Raw genomic sequence first — 21,499 nt, forward strand, 5'->3', positions numbered from 1 at the left:
TTCTGGGATTTTAAAATGAAGCATTTTGTGATCAGTGAGAGAAAGAACAGAAGTCATCTATAAAATCAAATAGATGAATAATAATAATGTTCCACATTGTAATTACATTAAATATTGTCTTAATCTTATGGGTTACCCTTAAACATATTTGGAAACAAGAATTTGCTAATCCATGACAGAAGTACTTAAAAAAAAAAAGGATTGGACTTGAGCGAAATACTTTCCCAGAGAGCTCCCCTGGAGAATTTCCTCCCAGCCACTGTTCTCCCCATGTGAGCCACTGTCTGGTCCTCCTTGGGGAGTTCTTTAGGCTACCAGGCCTCCTCTCAGAACCTGGGCCAGCCTGTCCCCAGTCAGCTTGGCCTGTTCCAGAAACCTGACCTTTCTGAAGTCTGCCTTCCAGTGTGGAAGGGCCTTCCTACTACTCTGGCTGTGAACAAAGATTCAGAGATGAGGAGGGGTCTTCCTCCTTTGTAATGAACCACGGACACTGGAACATGAACATACTCTTCTGGCTGTGAGAAAAGGTGGCTGCAGTGGGCAGCTTTGTAATAATTTTCAGGAGCCCCTGAGTTTGTAAAAAGCATACATATTAAATGGATGGTAATCCATAAAATAAAATAGGAACCCATCAGTCTATACTGATATAAACAAATGGGGGAGAAGGGTGAGCTTTTCCTTACAGTAGAACTCCAATTAGTAAATACAGAAGAAATGAAGGAAACAGATAATCAACATTTGGCAAATGTTACATTAATAACTGCCTCAGGCAGGAATCATCAGGGATGTCAAAATGAGTGGGTAAAGTGTGATGAGAAACAGGGTATTTACATAGTCCTCAAGTATCACCCCACAAGTTACTATTAACTACAAAGAGAAAAATAGTAGTTTCACAGAGGAGAAAGCTGGCAGGCCCCACCTTCAACAAGTGATCAAAGTCAACATCACCACTAATGGGACAAATCCACGTGATGTACCTCCTGTTATGATGTACTGACAAGGACACAACATCACCTCTATGGTGCCCAAAATTCACAATCTGGATTTAATCAAGAAGAAACATCAGATGAATTATACAAAATAACTGGTCAATGCTCTTAATAAGTGTCAAGGTCATATGAAAGACAAAGAGAAGACTGAGGAATGACTCATGATTAAAGAAAACTTGAGAGACTTGACAGCTAAATGCATGATTGGATCTCAGACCAGAAAAAGGACATTCATGGGCTAGTGTTACCTTCCTGATTTTTATAATTGTGATCATGTAAAATGTTAGCATTCTCTGGGAGAAGAGAATATGAGAATTTTTTAATAACCTTTTGATAAGTCTAAATTATTTCAAATGAAAAGTTAAACAAAATATTCTTGAAAACATATACCCTAGAGATAAGGCTTTCTCTCTCCATTTTCCAGGGCCTGACATTATGAAGCCTGTGGGCAGACATGTATAGCTAAGGGCTCAGTGCCCACATGGGAAGGGAGTGCTGGGATCCGTTTGGGACTTTATTAAGAGTCAAACTCAGGCTTCTAAGATTTATACACATAATAAATGATAACATTCAAAGGATATAAACTATCCTTAACAGGTTTCCAGGGAGGGTCAGATGCATGCCAAGTCCCTCCTTCAGCCTTTGGAAGGAGTTGTGTCCTTGTGAGTCCCAACCACAACCAGAAGATGGAGAAATGCAGTAGAAATGGTAAGATGTTCATCACTCACTTGTCCTGGGACTCAATATACACGTAGAGATGAGGCTCAAAACACTTGGAAACAATGCCATGAAATGGATTGTCTGGGGCTTTAGGCTTCTTTGGCTGTAAAGGAAAAAAAAAAAAAAGAAGAAGAAAAGAAAAAAGAAATCCTATACTTGAGCCATCTTTACAAACTTTCAAGCAGTTTCAAAGAAAACATCTCTTCCTTCGAAGGTTACTCCTAACTTATAGATAAGCAGCACTTAAATGTAACTAAGCTGGAACTCTGTCCTGCATTATGAGTCAGGCCAGTTTGTGAATAATAAGCCCACTTTGTTAGCATCATTTATTTGCTTTGTATGGTGAAAGATTTACTATTGCTTTGATAACACACATGTTTTCAATTTGGAAGCTATTCATCATCCCACTGATGTTTTAAAAATCTAAATCCTAGCTAATAATAGCACCTTATATATTTGTACAGTGCTTTAGAATTTATAAAATACTTTCACTTGACCTAGTTTTGATAGCATCCATTACTGACTGCTACTATGGGTCAAGCACTTTGACACAAAATGAAATCTCACTACCCCTCACAACAACCCTCAATATGGGAATTATGACTACTATTTTACACCTAAAAAAAGGGAGGCTCAGAGGGTTCTAGCATCCTGCCCAAAAACACATGGTGAAGTTTCCCATGTCCTGAACTAGAACTCTTGCTACTACATTATTGCTTTCCTGCAATGGTTCCTAGATCGTTGAATTTCATCAACAAGTAAACCTAAGAAAAAGAAGGACAGGGGACCAACATAAGGTTGCCAGTTTTTTATTTTGTTTTCTATTATCACTACAAGTTCCTAAAAGAAAGAGTATTTACATCCAAACATTTTATAAGGAGAAAATAGCAGCATAAAGGCAGTTCTTCCTAAGAAAAGAGAGGTGCCAGATAGAGAGACAGGCAGAAAGACAACGGACAGGTGGCAGGCTATTTTATCTTTATTTTTGCCTTGGACCAGTGAGAAACTTGACCAGCTCTGGTCCCCAGTTGATACTTGGAAAACCACAGATATATAGGTCATCCAGGCAGGCAAGCATTTAAAAAGTATATTTGTTACTTAATTCCTTTTCAAAACATTTAAAAATCAAACAAGAATCTTCCTATGTATTTCTTTCTATTCCTAAAAAAAGTCAATTCTACTTGTCAAATGCCAACAAAAGGACCCCAGGCCCTTGCTGGGGTTGACACTAGAGTACAATTAGGGTGTAAATTGGCACACACGGCATACTTGTTGAATTGAACTACTCATGTCTTTTATTAAATACAGGGAAAGCTAAGCTCCTAATGACAGGGAGAAATGATTACCTACTAGTAATTTTTAAAAATAAAATGTTGTAATGGTTAAAAGCATCTGCAAATGATCACCAAAAATTAAATGTCAATCTTAGACATATCCTATTCAATCTCATAGCACCTTCTCAGAGTTCTATGTCTTTAATTCTCTGGTAAGATTTCTAGAAACTCTGGTTCTTCGTAATTACAACCTGGGCTATTTTCTCATCCAGAAACCACTGCCAAAGTCAGGCCTTGGGGTGAACCTACAAGAGACTCCCAAGACCAGGCTCCCTGAGTCTGACCTGGCTGGAACCAAAGTTCCACTTCATTTCCTAGATGCCCTCAGAATTTTTCCACACTTCCATTAGTTTAAAAATGGAGGACCCGGAATGAGGGGTTGGACTTTACCTATTCTATATCTTCCAAATTAGCTATCTATTTTTTATTATTTTATTCTGATTTTAAATAATGTAAGGTGATTTGTTAAATGAAGAGACCAATGTGATTTATCTAACTTTTTAAAGACTAGGTCTCCTGATATTAGAATTGGAAAACACAGCTACTCTACCCAGACTTTTATTTTATTAATTAAAATACAAGCATCATAAGTATTATAATTATTCCCTTTATTTACATTTTCTTCCCTTGACAAAACTATTCACACATCTGTAGGATAGCTTCTGGTAATTATAAATGGGAGTTCATATAATATAGAATGTTGTCATGGTTTGAATCAACATGCAATTTTGTATTTGGCTTTATTTACTTACTAGTTCATGTACACTTTTCTAACTACTGGCAAGGTTTTAGGTTACCACTTTAGAATGGCTATGTTACAAAATTTAAATAAAGCCTACAGATTAAGTAATAGTATTGTTACTTAAAAATACTGGTTACTGGTGTTAAATTTTCTGATTTTGATCTGTGGTAACTAAGTGAATGTCCTTCTTGGGAAATATATACTGAAATATTTAGAGGTAAAGGGCATGATGTCTGCAAACTTACAACTGTTCTAAAAGAGACAGAGATGGAGGCAGGGAAGGAAGGAGGGATGGGGAGGGAGAGAGAGAAAGAAAGAGGGAGGAAGGAGTGGGAAGGAATGATAAAGTAAGATGTCACCAAGTGGTGAACCCAGGTGAAGATATTTGAGAACTTCTTGTACTACTCTTATAATTTTTCCCTAAGCTTGACATTATATTAAAAAAAAGTTAAAAATAACAATAAAAAAACTTGGGAAATGGGTGCCAATGGCCTGGCAAATCACCCCAGATGCAGCAATGGAGCACTCTTGAGAAATGGCACTTCACCAACAGTCTGCGTGGCTCGGTGGACAGTGCTGTGTGGGAAAACAGACATCGGTGCCTGAGTGAAAAGGGGGTTAGCCCAGGTTTCCTGGTTTTGCTAATGTACTACGGTTATGCTGGCTGTGACCACTGGGGAAGCTGGGAGATGGGCACATGGACCTCTCTCTACTCTGCAATTGTTCATGCATCTGTAATTATTTCAAAATAAAGTTCTTTCAAAATTGGTTCAGGAGAGTTGGCCTCCGATTGTGGAGAAGTTTTAGGAATATCGTTACCTATTTATTTTGCTTCTATTTTCCTTTTTATGTACGTACAAAAGTAATATATGATAAAAATTGGATGTCTGGATAAGTCTGAAGAGCTTATTCACTTAAGTATAAAATACAGATTCTACATGATAGAAGAAAATGGCTACCTGATATTCCAACAAATTCACCTTGCTCAGTCTCCCACAACCCCTGTGCTTGCCCAGGCCCCACAGACCACTCTGAATTTGGCACTCAGAGAGAAACATAATGAGATGGCACAGGCCTCCCAACCACCCAGGTGACTGTGCTCCACCCGCCCATGACCACTGATGCCTCTCCTGGCAGGGAGGCGGGACCTGTCACCACCGCTCTCGGTCCTCTTGCAGCATTTTTAGTGTGAGTTGGAAGCAAGAGGGGAACAATGGGAGGGACTGCCTGGTTTCCTTTTTTCTTCCTCCTGCCTACAGCTGCTTTATGAATGTGCTCATATTTACATAATAGGTGTTGGAATTTCAGCTTAAACTAGTGTCTCTCTTTGCACTGTCCAGCTCCCCAAACGGTTGATTCTCAGTTTAAAGAACATACTAAGTCATTCAGCAGTAGCATTCAGGCTGGATTTCTGAGTATGTGAATTCTGTCCAAAAGCTGCAGATGTTTAAGCTATTTCCTCCAGGAGTTTGATGGAATAATAAAAGGTTACTGTTGTCACAGTAAGGAGGTCTGCAGCTGGTCCCATTTCCTTTTATTACTATCCAATGTAAACAGATTAAATCTAACTGCTCGGATCACCAGAAGGGTATACTTTTAAACCAGAAAGTCCTTATTTCTTCTCCCTCTTTCTTTTATACTTTGAGCACCCTCAGTCCCCATCCAGATGCCATTTATTATTGGGAATATGCTTGCAACTGGTTGTTCTACTAAATACCTCTGCAAGTTTCCTCTCCCTTCTCAAAAGCTTATCCTGCAGTAGTGAGCAGGGGGTGACCCTTACCTTGAGGCCCAACTGTCCACTGACTGCAGTGACACAGTGGGTTGGATACCCAGGGCAGCTGCCAGGGCTTCCCCCACCGCCCCTGGCTGAGCTGGGCCCTAGCATACTGGGTACTTCCTCTCTAGCACCCAGGGGGCTCCTGTTCCTCTTGTGTACCCAACTCCAAAAGCCAACATGTGGCTGGGGAGAGGGAGATCCTGCAGCTCCCACCTAATCAGCCACAAGCATGCCAAGTGCTGGCGAGGCAGCAGGAGGCATCAGTCATTGAGGCTTACGTTTTACTACTAACAAGTAACAGCCTGTGAGTTGTCGTGGTTCATCTAGTCCAGGGACTTTAGTACTTTCTTACCTAAAATCCCTGGGTTGAAAGAAATTCTTCCTGGAAATCCATGACAAAAGTGACTCACAGTAGAATAGTTCTGTTTGGAGGGACCTAGGACTCTGGTCTCCTCCCAACTTGACACCGTGACATCTGATGGGGCACCGAGGAGCACAGTGTGAAAACCATTTGCTCTGTCTAAAGATAAAGAAACTCAGGAAATCTAGAGGAAGTAAAACCTACCTAAGGTCACGTGGCTTATTAATGGCAGACCAGAGTCTGGCATTTTCCGACAGGGCTCTGCTTTATTCCATGTATTTGTGTCCTGTGGCCTTAGAATGAGCACTTCCAAGTCCTGACAATTACCTTAAGCTTCCAGGATGGGCAAAAAGGTCCATGAGAAAGAAATATCATGTTTTACCTGGCAAAACTGCTTTTGTTGGTAATGGGGGCTCTGCCAAAATCCAATTTCATAACATCCAGACGTGACTAGCTAAAGGGATGACTTCTCGTGGCAGCACTGCAAGCATCTGAGCACTCAGCTACACGATTCTGGACAGGACAATGGCACGTGCCCACCACCACTGGGGGCCCCGAGGGCCCTGAAGATGGTACTACCGTGAAGAGCGAGCTCAGAGGGTGCTGGGACCAAGTGTGGGTGGAGAATATGCTGGAACAATGAGCTCTATATCCAGACTCCTCCCTCCCGTCAAGGTCCTTCCTGACAAAATTGAGAGGTGCATTTCTTTAATCAGAAGAAATCTTTCATTTTCTGTCCATGCTGGTCGATATGATGGTTTTAAATCAGTTAACATCTAATCCCATAGATCTCATGGGCACAGCCTCAAGGTATCCTGTTGGTTTTATTCATTCACTTTTATCCATGGGATTCATTTCGAAGTCTTCCACCTTTCACTGAGCCATCACAGGGTATTAAAAAAAGCACCAGGAAAGGAAGTCTCAGACTTCCAGACCTGGCTCCCAGTCCTACCTAGATCCTCTGCTTCCAAACTATGTGACCCTGGGCAAACCACTTAACCTCTGAGTTGCAGGCATTGCAGCTCACATAAAATCCTATAAAAAGAGAGGCAGGCATTGTGAAGACAAAATGAAATACAGCATGTAAAAGACTTTTAATCTACAACACCATAAAAATGGGAGGTATCCATGTTATTACAATTATTTAATCAATGGGCGAGACGCATTTTATTGCACTACTTCAGAACCGCTCCTGGAAATTCTGCTCTCTTAGCTCCTGCCAGGATTGAGCACCTACCTGAGTTGTGCTAGGAATGCACGGTTAGCTGTAGAGAGTGCGGGTATGGGTTTCCCAGAGCTGGTCTTCCCAGCCAGCCTCCCTTTTGGTGGTGTCTGGAGCAAAACAGTGCTATAAAATAATCTTCTAGCAGCCAAGTGTAGAAAATTAAAAAGAAGGATCACTAATCCAAACAGGAAAAGTTCTGATCTATTGCTCTAACCTCTCTTGTCATGAAATGGCAGTGAAACAAAAATACCATTCTGTAGGATAAAGGGAGAAGACATTTTGAGTTGGACAGAAAAATCCAAAGGAAATTAAAGCGCTAGTGTGCTCTGAAAAGTAACTCTCCATCTATGCCACTGGTCACCCTGATGTTTCCAGGCCTCTCCAGTGGTTTCCAGACCTAAAGTGATCAGCTCACACTGAGTGGAGGCCTCTCCTCACTGAGGGTGCTGCTAACATCCCTGGGGATCTTTCAGTCTCTCACTTCATCCCTAGCCCAGATGAGAGCATAACTGAAAGCTAAGCTGACAAGTACATGAGAGGATGAATGAGACAGGGCAGAACACTGCTGCAGCGCCACATGGGCTAATTAAGTTTGTGTGTGTTTCTAATTCCGGTGGGGACAGTCCTCAGCAGCAGCAAGGTGAGGCAGGAAGAGCTGCTTTTTCACTCAGTGTTCTAAAGGCACTTTCAGATAAAGGCTTTCTGCAAAGACCACCACAGCCGCAATCTCTACATGTGGTCATTAGTCAAAGGATCATATTTAGAGGGAGCAGACTGATTTTCAGAGACAAACTTTAGGTAGGTTGCATGTAGAAATGCAAAGCAGACTTACTTGATCTAAATCTCCTTTCTCTATCACCAGTTCCTCAATCTCTGGTGCTGGCTCATCTTCCAGGAAGGGATTGGTGGATGGAGGTGGAGACTCGAGTTTTTTCTGTTAAAAAAGACATGAGAAAGGGATAGGTATTTCTGAGCATATTCAATAGCTTTCCCCATTGTTCTGCATTTCCCACGTCTTTCCAACAGCTACATCATGAAATCAGATCTACTGAGCAAGAACTAAGACAACATGGACTACATTCTCACCTCCAGGATTTCACTCTGCTTTTCAGTCTTCCCGAAGCTTTATTGCCCACCCCACCCCGATCCTAATTTGCCTAAAACTCTCACTCATCCTCCAGTCTTCAAATTAGGAGCCTTTTCTTCCGGGAAGACTTCCCCACCTGCCAAGTTTGGGTTAGATGTCCCTGCCGCATGCTCCCATCCCACCAGTATGTCCCTTTCCTAGGTATTTATCAAAATATTGCAACTGCCCACTTAGTTTTCTCTTCATTAGACTCCATGATGTCAGGAATCATGTCTATCTTGTTCCCCATTCCATCTCTGGTGCCTGGCATGTGCTCCATAAACATGAATGAATCAAAATGCCAGATGCGTTTGAATTCCAAAACAAACTATAAAGCTAATCTTATGTGTTCTAGATTACAGACAGAAGTGCCTTCCCAAATAAATCCCATTACAACAAGTACAAAATCTCCTTGAAAAAAATTAGTTCCCAGCTCCTGAATAGGACCACCCTTTCCAAATACATCACTAAGTGGGACCTCAGGCTGGTGAGAAAGCTGGAGGCAGGAGATGTGGGTTTTAGCTCCAACTCTGCTGCCCTGGCCCACTTGACTAGCATCTCTGAACCCCCGCAGCCTCCCCTGCTGAAGGAAGATGCACTTCCAGGGCTGCCTGGAGGATCAAATGTGGTAGAGTATATGAAAGTCTAGAAGCAGCACATGACAAACATGAGGGACATCAGTGATGATAAAACCAGCACAACAACGAGAGTCGAGGCAGATCTTTGGAATTTTTGTTACAAATTTGACCTTGAGGTGTTGTTTATGCCAGGGAGTTCTAGCAGAAAGGAAGCTAAATGACAAGCAAGGCAAAAGGAATTGGCTGGTGCTGGGCATGCAGGGAAGGGGGAAGGGGTTATTGTAGACAATAACCCAAGGGGAGAGGGAATTTTTTAATGAACTTGTGACATTTTAGCAGATATCAGCAGAGCAGCATGAGCCAATTCCTAAGCCATGGGGGACTCTAGTGAATGACTTTGTCCAGTGCTGGGACATCAGCTGAAGATGTTATCAAAACAAACACAGAAAAGCTAAAAATAAAATTTTAACATAAAAAACAAACCTCACCTGTGTCTGGTTTAGGCTTTAAAACAATTCTGTTTACACTCATCTAAACTACTTAATTCTTGGCCCAAACACTTGGATGCTCTTGTGTAACTAGATAGTGCCTCAGTGTATGAAGAAAGCCTTGTGATTAATATATTAGCTCAAGGTAATCATCAGTAGCATAATAATTTTTGTGGTATCCTGCAGAGAAACAATGAGGTCTATTCAGCAAGCAGACATTTCAAATTTATACACTGCAAACCTTGGCTTCTTTGCCTGTTATGGAAAAAAAATCCCTATAAACTTAAAGCTATTTAAATTTATTTTTAGAATTCAGCTATTTTTAGAAAGCAATGTTTCTTTAAAAACAGCATTTTAAACTTTAGATACCTTTCTAAGGGTTGTTGGTAGATTAGGAAGAGGGGAATGATGAGACAGGGCGTTTATGAAGCCTGGGCCTCAATAACAAGTTGAATGTGTTCACAGCACTGGATTCCTGATCCCACAGGCTGATTCCTGAACAGTGGGTTTTGGGATCATACTGTTGAGCTGAATCTCTGATTCGCATTCTTTGGTCCCTTGGAGATGTGGAAAGAAAGTCAGCAGCTGAAGTTGAAAAAGCTCTGTTCAAGAACGTTCAGTGATAGAAACAGGATTTGAAATTTTAAATTAAATGACCTTTGTCTACTGCTAGGTCTCCTAGGGTTGATAATAAGTGCCACAATTACATACAGGTGGGCCCCATTTTAGAAACAATGTATTATTGGATGTGGGCGAAGGAGATGGGGTATTCTGGTGCTCCATGCCCACTGTGTGGATGTTAACTGGTGAGAAGTAAAACACAAAGGGCAGAGCGTTAAGGAACAGAGCAACATCTGAGGCAGCACAGAATGTGCTACTGATTAAGTGTTTCCAGGCCGGCTGATCCTGAGGTTTCTTTCCTCTGCCCACGGTCTGTCTCTGTGAACATGCTGCTGAGATTACCGAGGGCTCGTGGCACTATGAACCCTTTATGCTTGCTCATTCATCTGGGGCACACACATTCCACTTGTGGACTAAGTTGATACAAGAAAGGTGACTCATTCCTCCATTCATCCGCTTGACCAATGGGCGTGCTGGGCCCTACAGTCAAGCAGGGAGCAAGGCAGGGCACCCACTGTTCTCATGAGATCAGTCGGATGGGCAAGACTGATTTCAATCAGTCACACAAATGTATGTTAAGGGCCGTGCAGGAAAAGGAGAGACTGTTATGAAAGAATATAGCAGAGGGTCACAGAAACTTCCCTATGAAAATGGTGTTTGAGTCAGAGCTGAAGGGTCTGCCAGAGTTAACTATGTGAGAGAAAGGGGGTCGCCAGAGCCTTCAAGGCAAAGGAAAGAGCCTATGTTTGCCATTCATTCAACAATCTGTACTGAGCACATACTCTGTCCCAGGCACTCTTCTAGGTACAGGTATGTAACACTGAGTAAGATAAAGAAGGAAGGCACTGCAATGAAAATAAAAGAGCTGGGTGGGCTGGAGCTGAGGCTGGGGAAGTGGCTCCCTTATACAGGGCAATCAGAGGAGGCCTCTTTGAGGAGGTGATATCTGGGCAGAGACCTAGGGAAGAGCACTCTTGGCAGGGGGACCCAGTGAGGGGGCTGGAATGAGGTGCCTGAGTCTGCAGGGCAGAAAGCAGGTCAGGGCACGAGGTAAAAGAGGTGGCGGGAACCTAATCACATAGCTTCCCACAGGCCGGGGGAAAGTTAGAGTTTCTTCTCATCGCAACTGGGCAGTCCTTGGGATTTTTTTTTAAATAAATTAATTAATTAATTTTGTTTTCATTAATCTACAATTACATGAGGAATATTATGTTTACTAGGGTCCCCCCTTCACCAAATCCCCCCCACAAACCCCATTACAGTCACTATCCATCAGCATAGTAAGATGCTGTAGAATGACTACTTACTTGTCTTCTCTGTGTTGCACAGCCCTCCCTGTGCCCCCCCACATCATACATGCTAATAGTAATGCCCCCTTTCTTTTTCCCCACCCTTATCCCTCCCTTCCCTCCTTTTCTCCCCAGTCCCTTTCCCTTTGATAACTGTTAGTCCATTCTTAGGTTCTATGATTCTGCTGCTACTTTGCTCCTTCAGTCTTTCTTTGTTCCTATAGTCTTTGGGTTTGAGGCGAGTCTCTTGTAAGCAGCATAGAGATCGGTCTTGCTTTTTTATCCATTCTATTATTCTGTGTCTTTTGATTGGTGCATTCAGTCCACTTACATTTAGGGTGATTATTGAAAGATATGTACTTATTGCCATTGCAGGCTTTAGATTCGTGGTTGCCAAAGGTTCAAGGTCAGCTTCTTTAGTATCTTACTGTCTAACTTAACTCGCTTATTGAGCTATTATAAACACTGTCTGGTCATTCTTTATTTCTCTCCCTTCTTATTCCTCCTCCTCCATTCTTTATATGTTGGTTGTTTAATTCTGTGCTCTTTTGTGCTTCCTTTAACTGCTTTTGTGGGTAGTTGATTTTATTTTTTGCCTTTAGTTAGTATTTGGTTGGTCTGCTTTCTTTGGTGTGATTTTATTTTCTCTGGTGACATCTGTTCAGCCTTAGGAGTGCTCCCATCTAGAGCAGTCCCTCTAAAATACCCTGTAGAGGTGGTTTGTGGGAGGCCAATTCCCTCAACTTTTGCTTGTCTGGGAACTGTTTAATCCCTCCTTCATATTTAAATGATAGTTGTGCTGGATACAGTATTCTTGGTTCAAGGCCCTTCTGTTTCATTGCATTAAATATATCATGCCATTCTCTTCTGGCCTGTAAGATTTCTGTTGAGAAGTCTGATGATAGCCTAATGGGTTTTCCTTTGTAGGTGACCTTTTTCCTCTCTCTAGCTGCCTTTAAAACTCTGTCCTTGTCCTTGATCTTTGCCATTTTAATTATTATGTGTCTTGGTGTTGTCCTCCTTGGGTCCTTTCTGTTGGGAGTTCTGTACACTTCTGTGGTCTGATCAATTATTTCCTCCCCCAGTTTGGGGAAGTTTTCAGCAATTATTTCTTCAAATACACTTTCTATCCCTTTCTCTCTCTCTTCTCTTCTGGTACCCCTATAATGCGGATATTGTTCCTTTTGAATTGGTCACACAGTTCTCTTAATATTGTTTCATTCCTGGAGATCCTTTTATCTCTCTCTGCGTCAGTTCCTGTTCTCTGGTTTCTATTCCATCAATGGCCTCTTGCATCTTATCCATTCTGTTTATAAATCCTTCCAGAGATTGTTTCATTTCTGTAATCTCCTTTCAGATACCATCCCTTAGCTCTTGCATATTTCTCTGCAGCTCCATCATCATGGTTATGAGCTTTATTTTTAATTCTTTTTCAGGAAGAGTGGTTAGGTCTATCTCCTTCTCAGGGTTTGCCTCTGTGATCTTGGTCTGTATCAATTTCTTCTGCCTTTTCATGGCGATAGATTTATTTGTGGGGAGCTGGCACATGTGTTGGGTAAGAGAAAGTCCCTTCCTGCCAGTTTGTGGCATTCCTCTCCTGGGAGAACAACGGCCTCTAGCGGCTTGTGCTGGGCAGCTGCGTGCAGACGGGGCTTCTGATCTTGCCCGGCCACTATGGAGTTTAGCGCTGCAGTTGCTGTGGGCGTGGCCTTCCTCAGACTGCTACTCCAATATGGCGGAGCCGCTTTGGAGGGGGAACAGGCAGGAGGCTGTTTATTGCGGTGAGGGGACTCGGCGCTGCGCTGCGGGGTTTTGGGTGCCCAGAGTTCCCTGTGATTCCCAGCTGCTGGGCTAAGAGTCCCAGGGCGCTTCTGTCCAGCTGTGGGGTCCCTGTCCCTTTAAGACTTTCAAAAAGCACTTGCTTTTCTTTGTCCCAGGGGCGTCGGCTGCAGGGACCCGCTTATAGGTCTTACTATCCTGTTTCCCTAGTTTCCAGCACCCCACGCATGCACTGTGTCTGCGCTCTGGTCCGGATGGCTGGGGCTGGCTATTTAGCAGTCCTGGGCTCCGTCTCCCTCCTCGCTCCGACTCCTCTCCTCCCGCTGGGAGCTGGGGGGAGGGGCGCTCGGGTCCCGCCGGGCCGCGGCTTGTATCTTACCCCCTTCATGAGGCGCTGGGTTCTCGCTGGTGTGGATGTGGTCTGGCTGTTGTCCTGTGTCTTCGGGTTTTTTAGGATTAGTTGTATTTGTTGTATTTTCAAAAATATATATGGTTTTGGGAGGAGATTTCCGCTGCTCTACTCACGCCACCATCTTGGTTCTCTCTAGTCCCTGGGATTTTAACCAGGGAAGTGATGTGATCTAATTCAGATGTTTAAAACATCATTCCACTGCTGTGGGGAGAATGGACTGTAATGGAAACAATACCAGTGGAAGAGGCTGCTGCTGGGTTCCAGGCAAGGGCTGATTTGGGGCTATACTATATGCACTAGTGTCATGGCCAGATTTGGGACACACTGAGGAGATAAAGTCAAGAGGACTTACTGAGCATGGATGTGAGGGTGAAGAAAGGAAAAGATCAAGGGTCATTCACTTTTTGGCCTGAGCAACGGAGTGGCTGGTGTAACCAAGAGTTGAATGACAAAGCTGGGTTCAAGTCTAGGCTCTGTCACCTGGTACGTTGCTAGAGTTCTCCAAGTCTCAGTTCTTTTATCTGCAATGTGAAGGGGTATTAACGCCTGCTGCACATAGCTGTCGTGAGGAGTAAATGAGATAATGTATGTAAAGCAAGAGACATGTATGTCTATAAAGCAGCCTAACACGATGTCTGGCACATATGGACAGCTCAGTATGGGCAGCTTTCATTAGTATTTAATAGGGTGCATCATTAAATAAGGCAGAACTGTGGTTGTAACTGTCTCAATGAAACAATTCTCAGAAGGGAAAGAAGTGGGGCTAAGAAGTCTTGTAAAAAGGATCCCTTTTAATCACAAGAGAGATCCTGTCCCCACTATTCTGTCTCTTTGGGATCTCTCCAGTACATGAAAGCAATGGGCCTATCAAATTACAAGGCAAAGGCACACGGAGCCTCTCCCTCCCTCCTTAGTCTCCAACGACATCCTCAAAGTACTGCATGGACCACTACCTTATTGGTAAATATGATACTACAAAACCCTGAGATTCCATTTAGAGGGCAACATTACTGCTCAAATCAATTTGCTGTGATGGAAAAACAAGTCTTTGCAGAGAGTGATCACTGGCATAAGCCAGCGTAGACCATAGAGACCATAGAGAATTCCAAGTTTGGGTTTAGATTTTAAATAACTCAAATGCCATATTCCACGAGGTCTAGGGCTGCTAAATGAAACCAAAAATTTGCCGAGAAATGAACAACTTAGCAATTTTAAAGGAATTCATTCTTTTTGCTATGATGACATTTGACTTCAAGTCCATACAGGGAGTAAAAATTCCTTATACAGCAAGTTAATTCCTACTAATTAAACCACATGGGATTCTCAATACCTCCAAAACAATAAGGGCCACAAGACAGCCAAGCTGTCTAATTTACAGTTAGGAGGAAAGAACCTGGCTTTAGTAGGTAGTATATCTCTATCTAGATCTGCCTGCACAAATCCCCTTTGGAGGCCCTAGCTGGACACTTCAAATGATCAAAGAAGGAACTCTGAAATTTAAGACTAATCTGCTTCCTTTCTCAGGAGGAGAAATCTTTCAGTTATGAGATAAAAGTTTCACAATTTCTGCATTTCTCATTTCATAAACACTTTCCTCCAGCCCAATTCCTCATCTGTCCTTAAAGAGAAAGCCAGTAAAAGAGGATTCAGCTGATAGGACTGTAAGCACAGAGCTATGTGCACCTGGTTTAATATTAGTGGGACCCCTCTCTTGGTACCACCATGTTTGTATCTCATATTCCAACTGTTATTTTCAGGTTTCTTTCTCCTACTAAGCCATAAGCACTTGTCTGATTCAATTTTTCTTCTTTTCCCAAGGTTCTACACAAATAAAGTTGGAAAAACATTTGTGAATAAATGCTGATCAGACAAGAGGCACTCAGTAAAATCTCTTCAGACACGAGTAACATTTCCAATTTTCTATAAACAAACCTCAAGACCCTGTGTGTGTTTGTGTGGATGCATGCTTTCTAAATCTCAAAACTACATCCCAAGCTATTAAACAATGGACCTCTCTGGCAGGAGGGGTGTAGAGTAGTTGAGGAGAAGAGTTGTTCTTTTAAAATATTTTAGTCTGTGTGAACTTTAATAAGCATTTATTTACTACTCTTTCTTTTTTATTTTCACAGAGAAATGATTTATCTGAAGAGTGATGATGTTTTTATAACCAGACTCAGACAGAATTTTAAAAAATCCTTAATATTTTAAAATTGCAATATAATTAGCATAAGATTCACCATTTTAAGTTGATTCACAATTCTGTGTTTTTTTAATATATTCACAAGGCTGTGCCACCATCACTGCTATTTAATCCCAGAACATTTTTCAACCCAAAAGAAGTCCCATATCCACCAGTTGCCCCTTCCCAATGCTCTTCTCCCCTCAAATCCCCAGCAACTACTAATCTACTTTCTGTCTTTACAGATTTGCCTATTCTGGACATTTCATATGAATGGAATCATATAATATGTGGCCTTTTGTGTCTGGCTTCTTTCACTTAGTATAGTGTTTTTTTCAAGGTTCATCCGTGTTGTAATATATGTCAGTACTTCAGTCCTTGTTAGGGCTGAATAATAGTCCACTGCATGGGTATACCACATTTTGTTTATCCATTTGTCTGTTAAGAGACATATGGGTTGCTTCTACTTTTCATTGTGAATAGTGCTCCTATGAACATTTACATACAAGTGTTTGCATGTATATATGAAAATTTTCAATTCTCTTGGGTATACAGGAGTAGAAGCATTGATTACTCTCACAATTAAAAAAAAACTTCAGATTTGTTTTTTATCTGGCAATGTTATCCCCTTACATGAGGCACTGGCACATTAGCACCATGGGATATGCACTAAAACAAAGAGTGACTACTTCTGAATCTTAATAAACCATCACTAATGTCAAGACTCAGCACGGGAAAAGACTAAGCAGGTGCATTCATAAGAGCAACAAGAATACAGAAAGCAATTTAAAACAGAGGCTATCTTAAACTTGAAAATACTCCTACTTTTTGACCCTATAATTCCATTTGTATCATGAGAAAATAATCTCAAATGTGAACACACATTTGCTCACAAAAATATTCATTGTGGCCTTATTTATAAAAGTGAAAAAAATGACAAGTACCTAAGGGTCCAATAAGAAAAGGATAGTTAAAAATATTAAACATTTTAAATAGAAATGTTAACTATTCAGGAAATTCTGGAACGCCTATATATAATGAAGTACTATATAGGAACTGAGAAAGCACGGAAGATATGACATATGAAGAAAAGAAGGACATAAAATTGTATTTACACATCAGATATAAAAACTAACTCAAAATAGACCAAAGATGTAAATGTAAGGCTAAAACTGTAAAACTTTTAAAACAAAGCATAGGTAAATGTTTGTGACTTTGCATTTGATGCCAAAACTCAAATAATAAGAAAAAACAGACAAACTGGACTTCATTAAAATCAAAGATTTTTGTATATCAAAGATATTATCAAGAAAGTACAAAGACAACCAATAGAATGGGAGAAAATATCTGCAAACATATACCTGATATATGGCAGTATATATAAAGACATATAGAATATATCTAGAATATATTTTAAAACTCCTGAAACTCAACAATAAAAAAAAAACACAATTAAAAAATGGACAAGGGACTTAAATAGACATTTCTCTAAAGAAGATATACAAATGGTTAATAAACACATGAAAAAGATGTTCAATGTCATTAATCACTAGGAAAATGCAAATCAAAACCACAGTGAGATACTACTCAATGGGACAGCCATGAGGACGGCTATAATTACAAACAAAAACAAAAACAAACCTAGGCAATAACAAATATTGTGAGGATGTAGAGAAATCTGAATGCTCCTATGTCAGTGATGGGAATGTAAAATGGTGCAGCTGCTGTGGAAAACACTTTGGTGTTTCCTCAAAAGCAAGAGTTACCATATAACCCAGCAATTCCACTCCTGGATATAGTCCCAAGAGAACTGAAACATATAATCACACAAAAACTTATACACGAATGTTCATAGCATTATAATAGACAAAACATGGAAGCAACTCAAATGTCCATCAACCGGTAAATGTATAAACAAAATGTACAGGCATACCTCAGAGGTATTGTAGTTTAGTTCCAGACCACTATAATAAAGCAAATATTGCAATAAAGTGAGTCAAAGGAACTTTTTGGTTTCCTAGTGCAAATAACAGTTGTTTACACCATACTGTAGTCTATTGTGCAATAGGACTATGTCTAAAAAAACATGTATGTACATTAGAAAATAGTGCATCCTTAAAAATACTAGCCATCTGAGCTTTCACCAAGTTGTAATCACTGATCACAGATGACTATAACAAATATAATAATAATGAGAAAGTTTGAAATACTGTTAAGAATTATGAAAATATGACACAGAGACACCAAATGAGCAGCTAATGTTGGAAAAATGGCACTGATAGGCCTGCTTGATGCAGGGCTGCCACAAAACCTTCAATATGTGAAAAATGCAATATCTGAAAAGTGCAATAAAATGAGGTATGCCTGTATACAACTGAATATTATTCAGCCATGAAAAGGACTTAAGTACTGATACATGCTACATAATAGAGGGACCTTGAAAAACCACTATGCCAAATGAAGCCAGGTGCACAAGGCCACATATGATTCCATTCATATGAAATGTCCAGAATAGGCAAATCCATAAATACAGAAAGTAGATTAGTAGTTGCCTGGGGTTTGGAGGAAGGAAGAAGTTGGACTGCTGGGGATGGGTGGGGTTTCTTGTTGGGGTGATGGAAATGTCCAGGAATTGAAAAATTGTAATGGTGGCACAATCTTGTGAATATACTAAAAACAACTGAGCTGTACACTTTAAATGGTGAGTTTTATGTGAAATTTTACCATAGGAATTATATTTCAATTTAAAAAATAAAGCAAAGAAAAAATTACTTTAAAAGTGAAATTTCATTTGTGTAAAATGTATAGAATGAACATGCTAAAATCCTTATCTCTGTTGGGAGAACGAATGACTTTTTTTCTGCTTTTTCCATTCTTGCCTATAATTTCCAAATTTTCTGTCTTGACCATATATTGTATTACTTTCTTCTCAGAAAGAAATAAACAGAAGTTAATCTTCTCTGAGGATGCTATTCAAATGAAGGAATATACTCTTATAGGCTCAAAGAGAGCCCCATTTAGAAATATTTAAACAGTAACAGGGGTTCACCAAGGAAGAGAAAGCTATTTCCCTGTTCAGGACAGAAGTCCTTGTATTTATGGCAGAACTGCCAAGACCCTGCCCCTCCTCTTCCTAAATACTCTCCCTAATGCAGGTGTTAAGTTGCTGGAAGACTGAGGTGTAGGGTAAACTACACTGTGTGAGCTTTCATAAGTAGTGAGCCTTTTCAAACATTATTATGCTCAGACAGCATGGTTGAAAATCCTATAGCTTCTATATTTATAATGTAATTTTAAAAACTTCACAAGAATAAATGTACATTAAAATGACCCCTATAAGTGAAAAAAAAGATTCTATTTAGAAAGGTTACTTATGCAGTGGGCAAGAGGAAGGCATATCCAGCTCACAAAATGGGAAAAATTTTAATTTTATTACAAGAAAACCCTCCCTTCAGTGAGCCATTATAAAATATCTTAAACCAATCTACTCTTTTATAGAGGCTGAATATGTTTACCTTGAATCTAATCATCAAGTGACTAATAATGCATGTGGGTATTGTTAAATCACATCCAGACATTTGCTTTTCATTTCAAGGCACTTTACAGACTATTTTTAATTCCTCCTAAAAGGTCAGCAGTTTAGGCAATTAGCAAAAAGCACTGGAAGCTCACTTCTTCCAGTACGAGTTCCAGCATAAGACCTTACAAATTTATGAGGGCTGGTACACTGAAAATAAAACAAGCCCGGTCCTTAAGGTTCTTTTAGTCTATTCTATCAGATGTCAAAGTTGCAGATGTCAAAAGAGAACAGAAGATGATGCATCACACTGACCTGTTAGGAACTGAGTTGTGGCAGATCTTCCCAGGTGAGTCCATCACCTCTTAAGCCCATCCTCACTGTTTCACTGTGAATCGGTCTTCACAGTGCCGGGAGGGTCTCTGGGCAAAATGGCTCCTTGGCTGATTTCTTATCTGCCCTATAACTTTCCAAGGAATTCAGTAATTTTCTGTTAAAGGGTTCATTTTGTAGTTTATTCTGATACCCTGAAATAAAAAGGTGGCCACGGAAGACTTTCCACAGGGCATATCTGGGGAACAAGGCAGCACTGGGAGGAGGTAAGGAGACAAGGAGCAGCATGTCTTCAGGTGGGGCCCCAGCAGCCACACAGGGAGTCAGGCCAGTTGGAGCCCTGGTCCACCCTGGCCAGTCTGTTGGGAGCATGGTCAGTCAATGACTAATCCACGAGCGTCCCTGCTACTTGAAGCCAACAGGCTACAGGTAAAGGTATTGCCCTAACTGACCCACAGCAAGATGATGGCAGGATCAGGCTCAGAGTGAACATTGGCTACAATGAGAAGCATAACCTTCACATCTTTCCACAGCAGGGGTGTCGTGAGCCAGCTCTCCAACACCTGGCTGGCCTTGTTGAAGACACCAGAGGAATTCTCTTGCCTTTCTGCAAACAAATCTTTAAGGGAAAATCCTTGAAGGCTATGCAGCAGCCCTTGTCAGGACTTGGAATGCAGAATGGCTGCTGGGTCATGATAACTGAGACAAAGGGGGAAAGGGTTGACTTAAAGAAGCTGAATGATAGGGAGAAGTGTGTGGAGAAGACCGCTGACTAAAGAGCTCCTGGTTCAGCAGGATTTTCTGGCCAGGGAACTGTAATCTGAAACCCTCTGCAAACTTGACAGGGGAGGAAGCAACACCTGAACAACTGGAGGAGATATTTGTAAGTCAGTAATGCCAGAAAATTTCAAAAACAGAAGACAGAAAGGAAGGGACTGGGAAAAAAGGTTCCAGTGTTCCTAGCTGACCATGACCGACACCACAGAGCACAGCGCCTGTCGGAAGGCGGAAGGCTGCAGCCCAGGAGCTTCGCTGGCCGCTTGGAGACAGGCCCCGATGCCCCAGCAGCAAGTGCCTCCAGCCTTCTCCTCCCTCAGACAGTTGCTGGTTAACTATTGGCCGCCTGCCACTTTGACATTCCTATACCTGTTTCCCACAAAAAGGCATTGTCTTTGAAAACACACAAAGCTCCTGCCAGTTTTTCAGTCTCTGTGTGGCTACCCTGTACAGTAGCTTCGTCTTGTTTAGAGGAGGGCTTCCCTGCCCACATTACTCTAGCTCTTTTGACCTCTGGGGCATTTCCGAGCACAAGTGAGACCTGATGTGTCCTTGGTACACAAGCCCAATTTACAGGCTTTGCAGTCATCAGACACAACAGGGCCATTTGTCCCCCTGTAATCCTATAGCTACCTAAATGGAAAACCAAAATCACCAGGAAGTAGGGTCCAGCTAAAGGAGGGGAACAACGGCAAAAAAAAGGGTGTTTGGCACTGATGTTACTCAAGTATCCTTCCCTGGAACCTGTTTCACGTGCAGTTGGCTGGATTACTGGCTCAGAGAGCCTGCCCAGTAGGAAGCCACAGGAGCTCAGGGGGGCATTCCCAGGTGGGGCCTGTGGACAGTGCTTAAACCTCCTTGTCTCCAAACAGATTTCTGTAGAGCTGAACCCAGAGCCGCATGAATCTCTGCTTGAAACCTGGCAAGAAGTATGTTCAGATAAGGGAGAGAGGAGAGCCAGCATGGGAAAATCAGGCAAGTGCTAAAGCCAACCAAACCAAATATTTCTTAGGAGAGATGCAGGCTTCGTTCAGTGGCACTTCTGTTACTTATTTTCTTTTGTGACTTGCACTTTCTTTAAGGGCATTTCATTTCTTTTGTAACTTATTTTTTTTCCTTGTTACTAAAAAGAAACCGATTTTGAACATGAGTTAACAAGCAGAAGAGTATATATGTATATTTGTTAAGTACAGAAAGAATGCCTTGTATTTTATTTTAGTAAGGTCATGAATGGCCCTGAGTAGGCACA

General features: G+C 41.3%; 1 protein-coding gene across 2 annotated transcripts in view; it reads right to left on the reverse strand.

Annotated features, from left to right (window-relative positions):
* VPS53 (VPS53 subunit of GARP complex) overlaps nucleotides 1-21,499 on the reverse strand; it is a 163,977-nt gene that overhangs the window by 71,480 nt on the left and 70,998 nt on the right. For both annotated transcript variants that reach the window (XM_036906231.2, XM_036906232.2), the window contains 2 exons: nucleotides 7,984-8,085; nucleotides 1,718-1,812 (listed from right to left, as the gene is read on the reverse strand). In XM_036906231.2, the coding sequence (XP_036762126.1) occupies nucleotides 1,718-1,812; nucleotides 7,984-8,085 (197 nt within the window). The remainder of the gene's footprint in view (nucleotides 1-1,717; nucleotides 1,813-7,983; nucleotides 8,086-21,499) is intronic.

Source organism: Manis pentadactyla, chromosome 4 (assembly GCF_030020395.1).
Source record: "Manis pentadactyla isolate mManPen7 chromosome 4, mManPen7.hap1, whole genome shotgun sequence".
Taxonomy (NCBI): Eukaryota; Metazoa; Chordata; class Mammalia; order Pholidota; family Manidae; genus Manis; species Manis pentadactyla.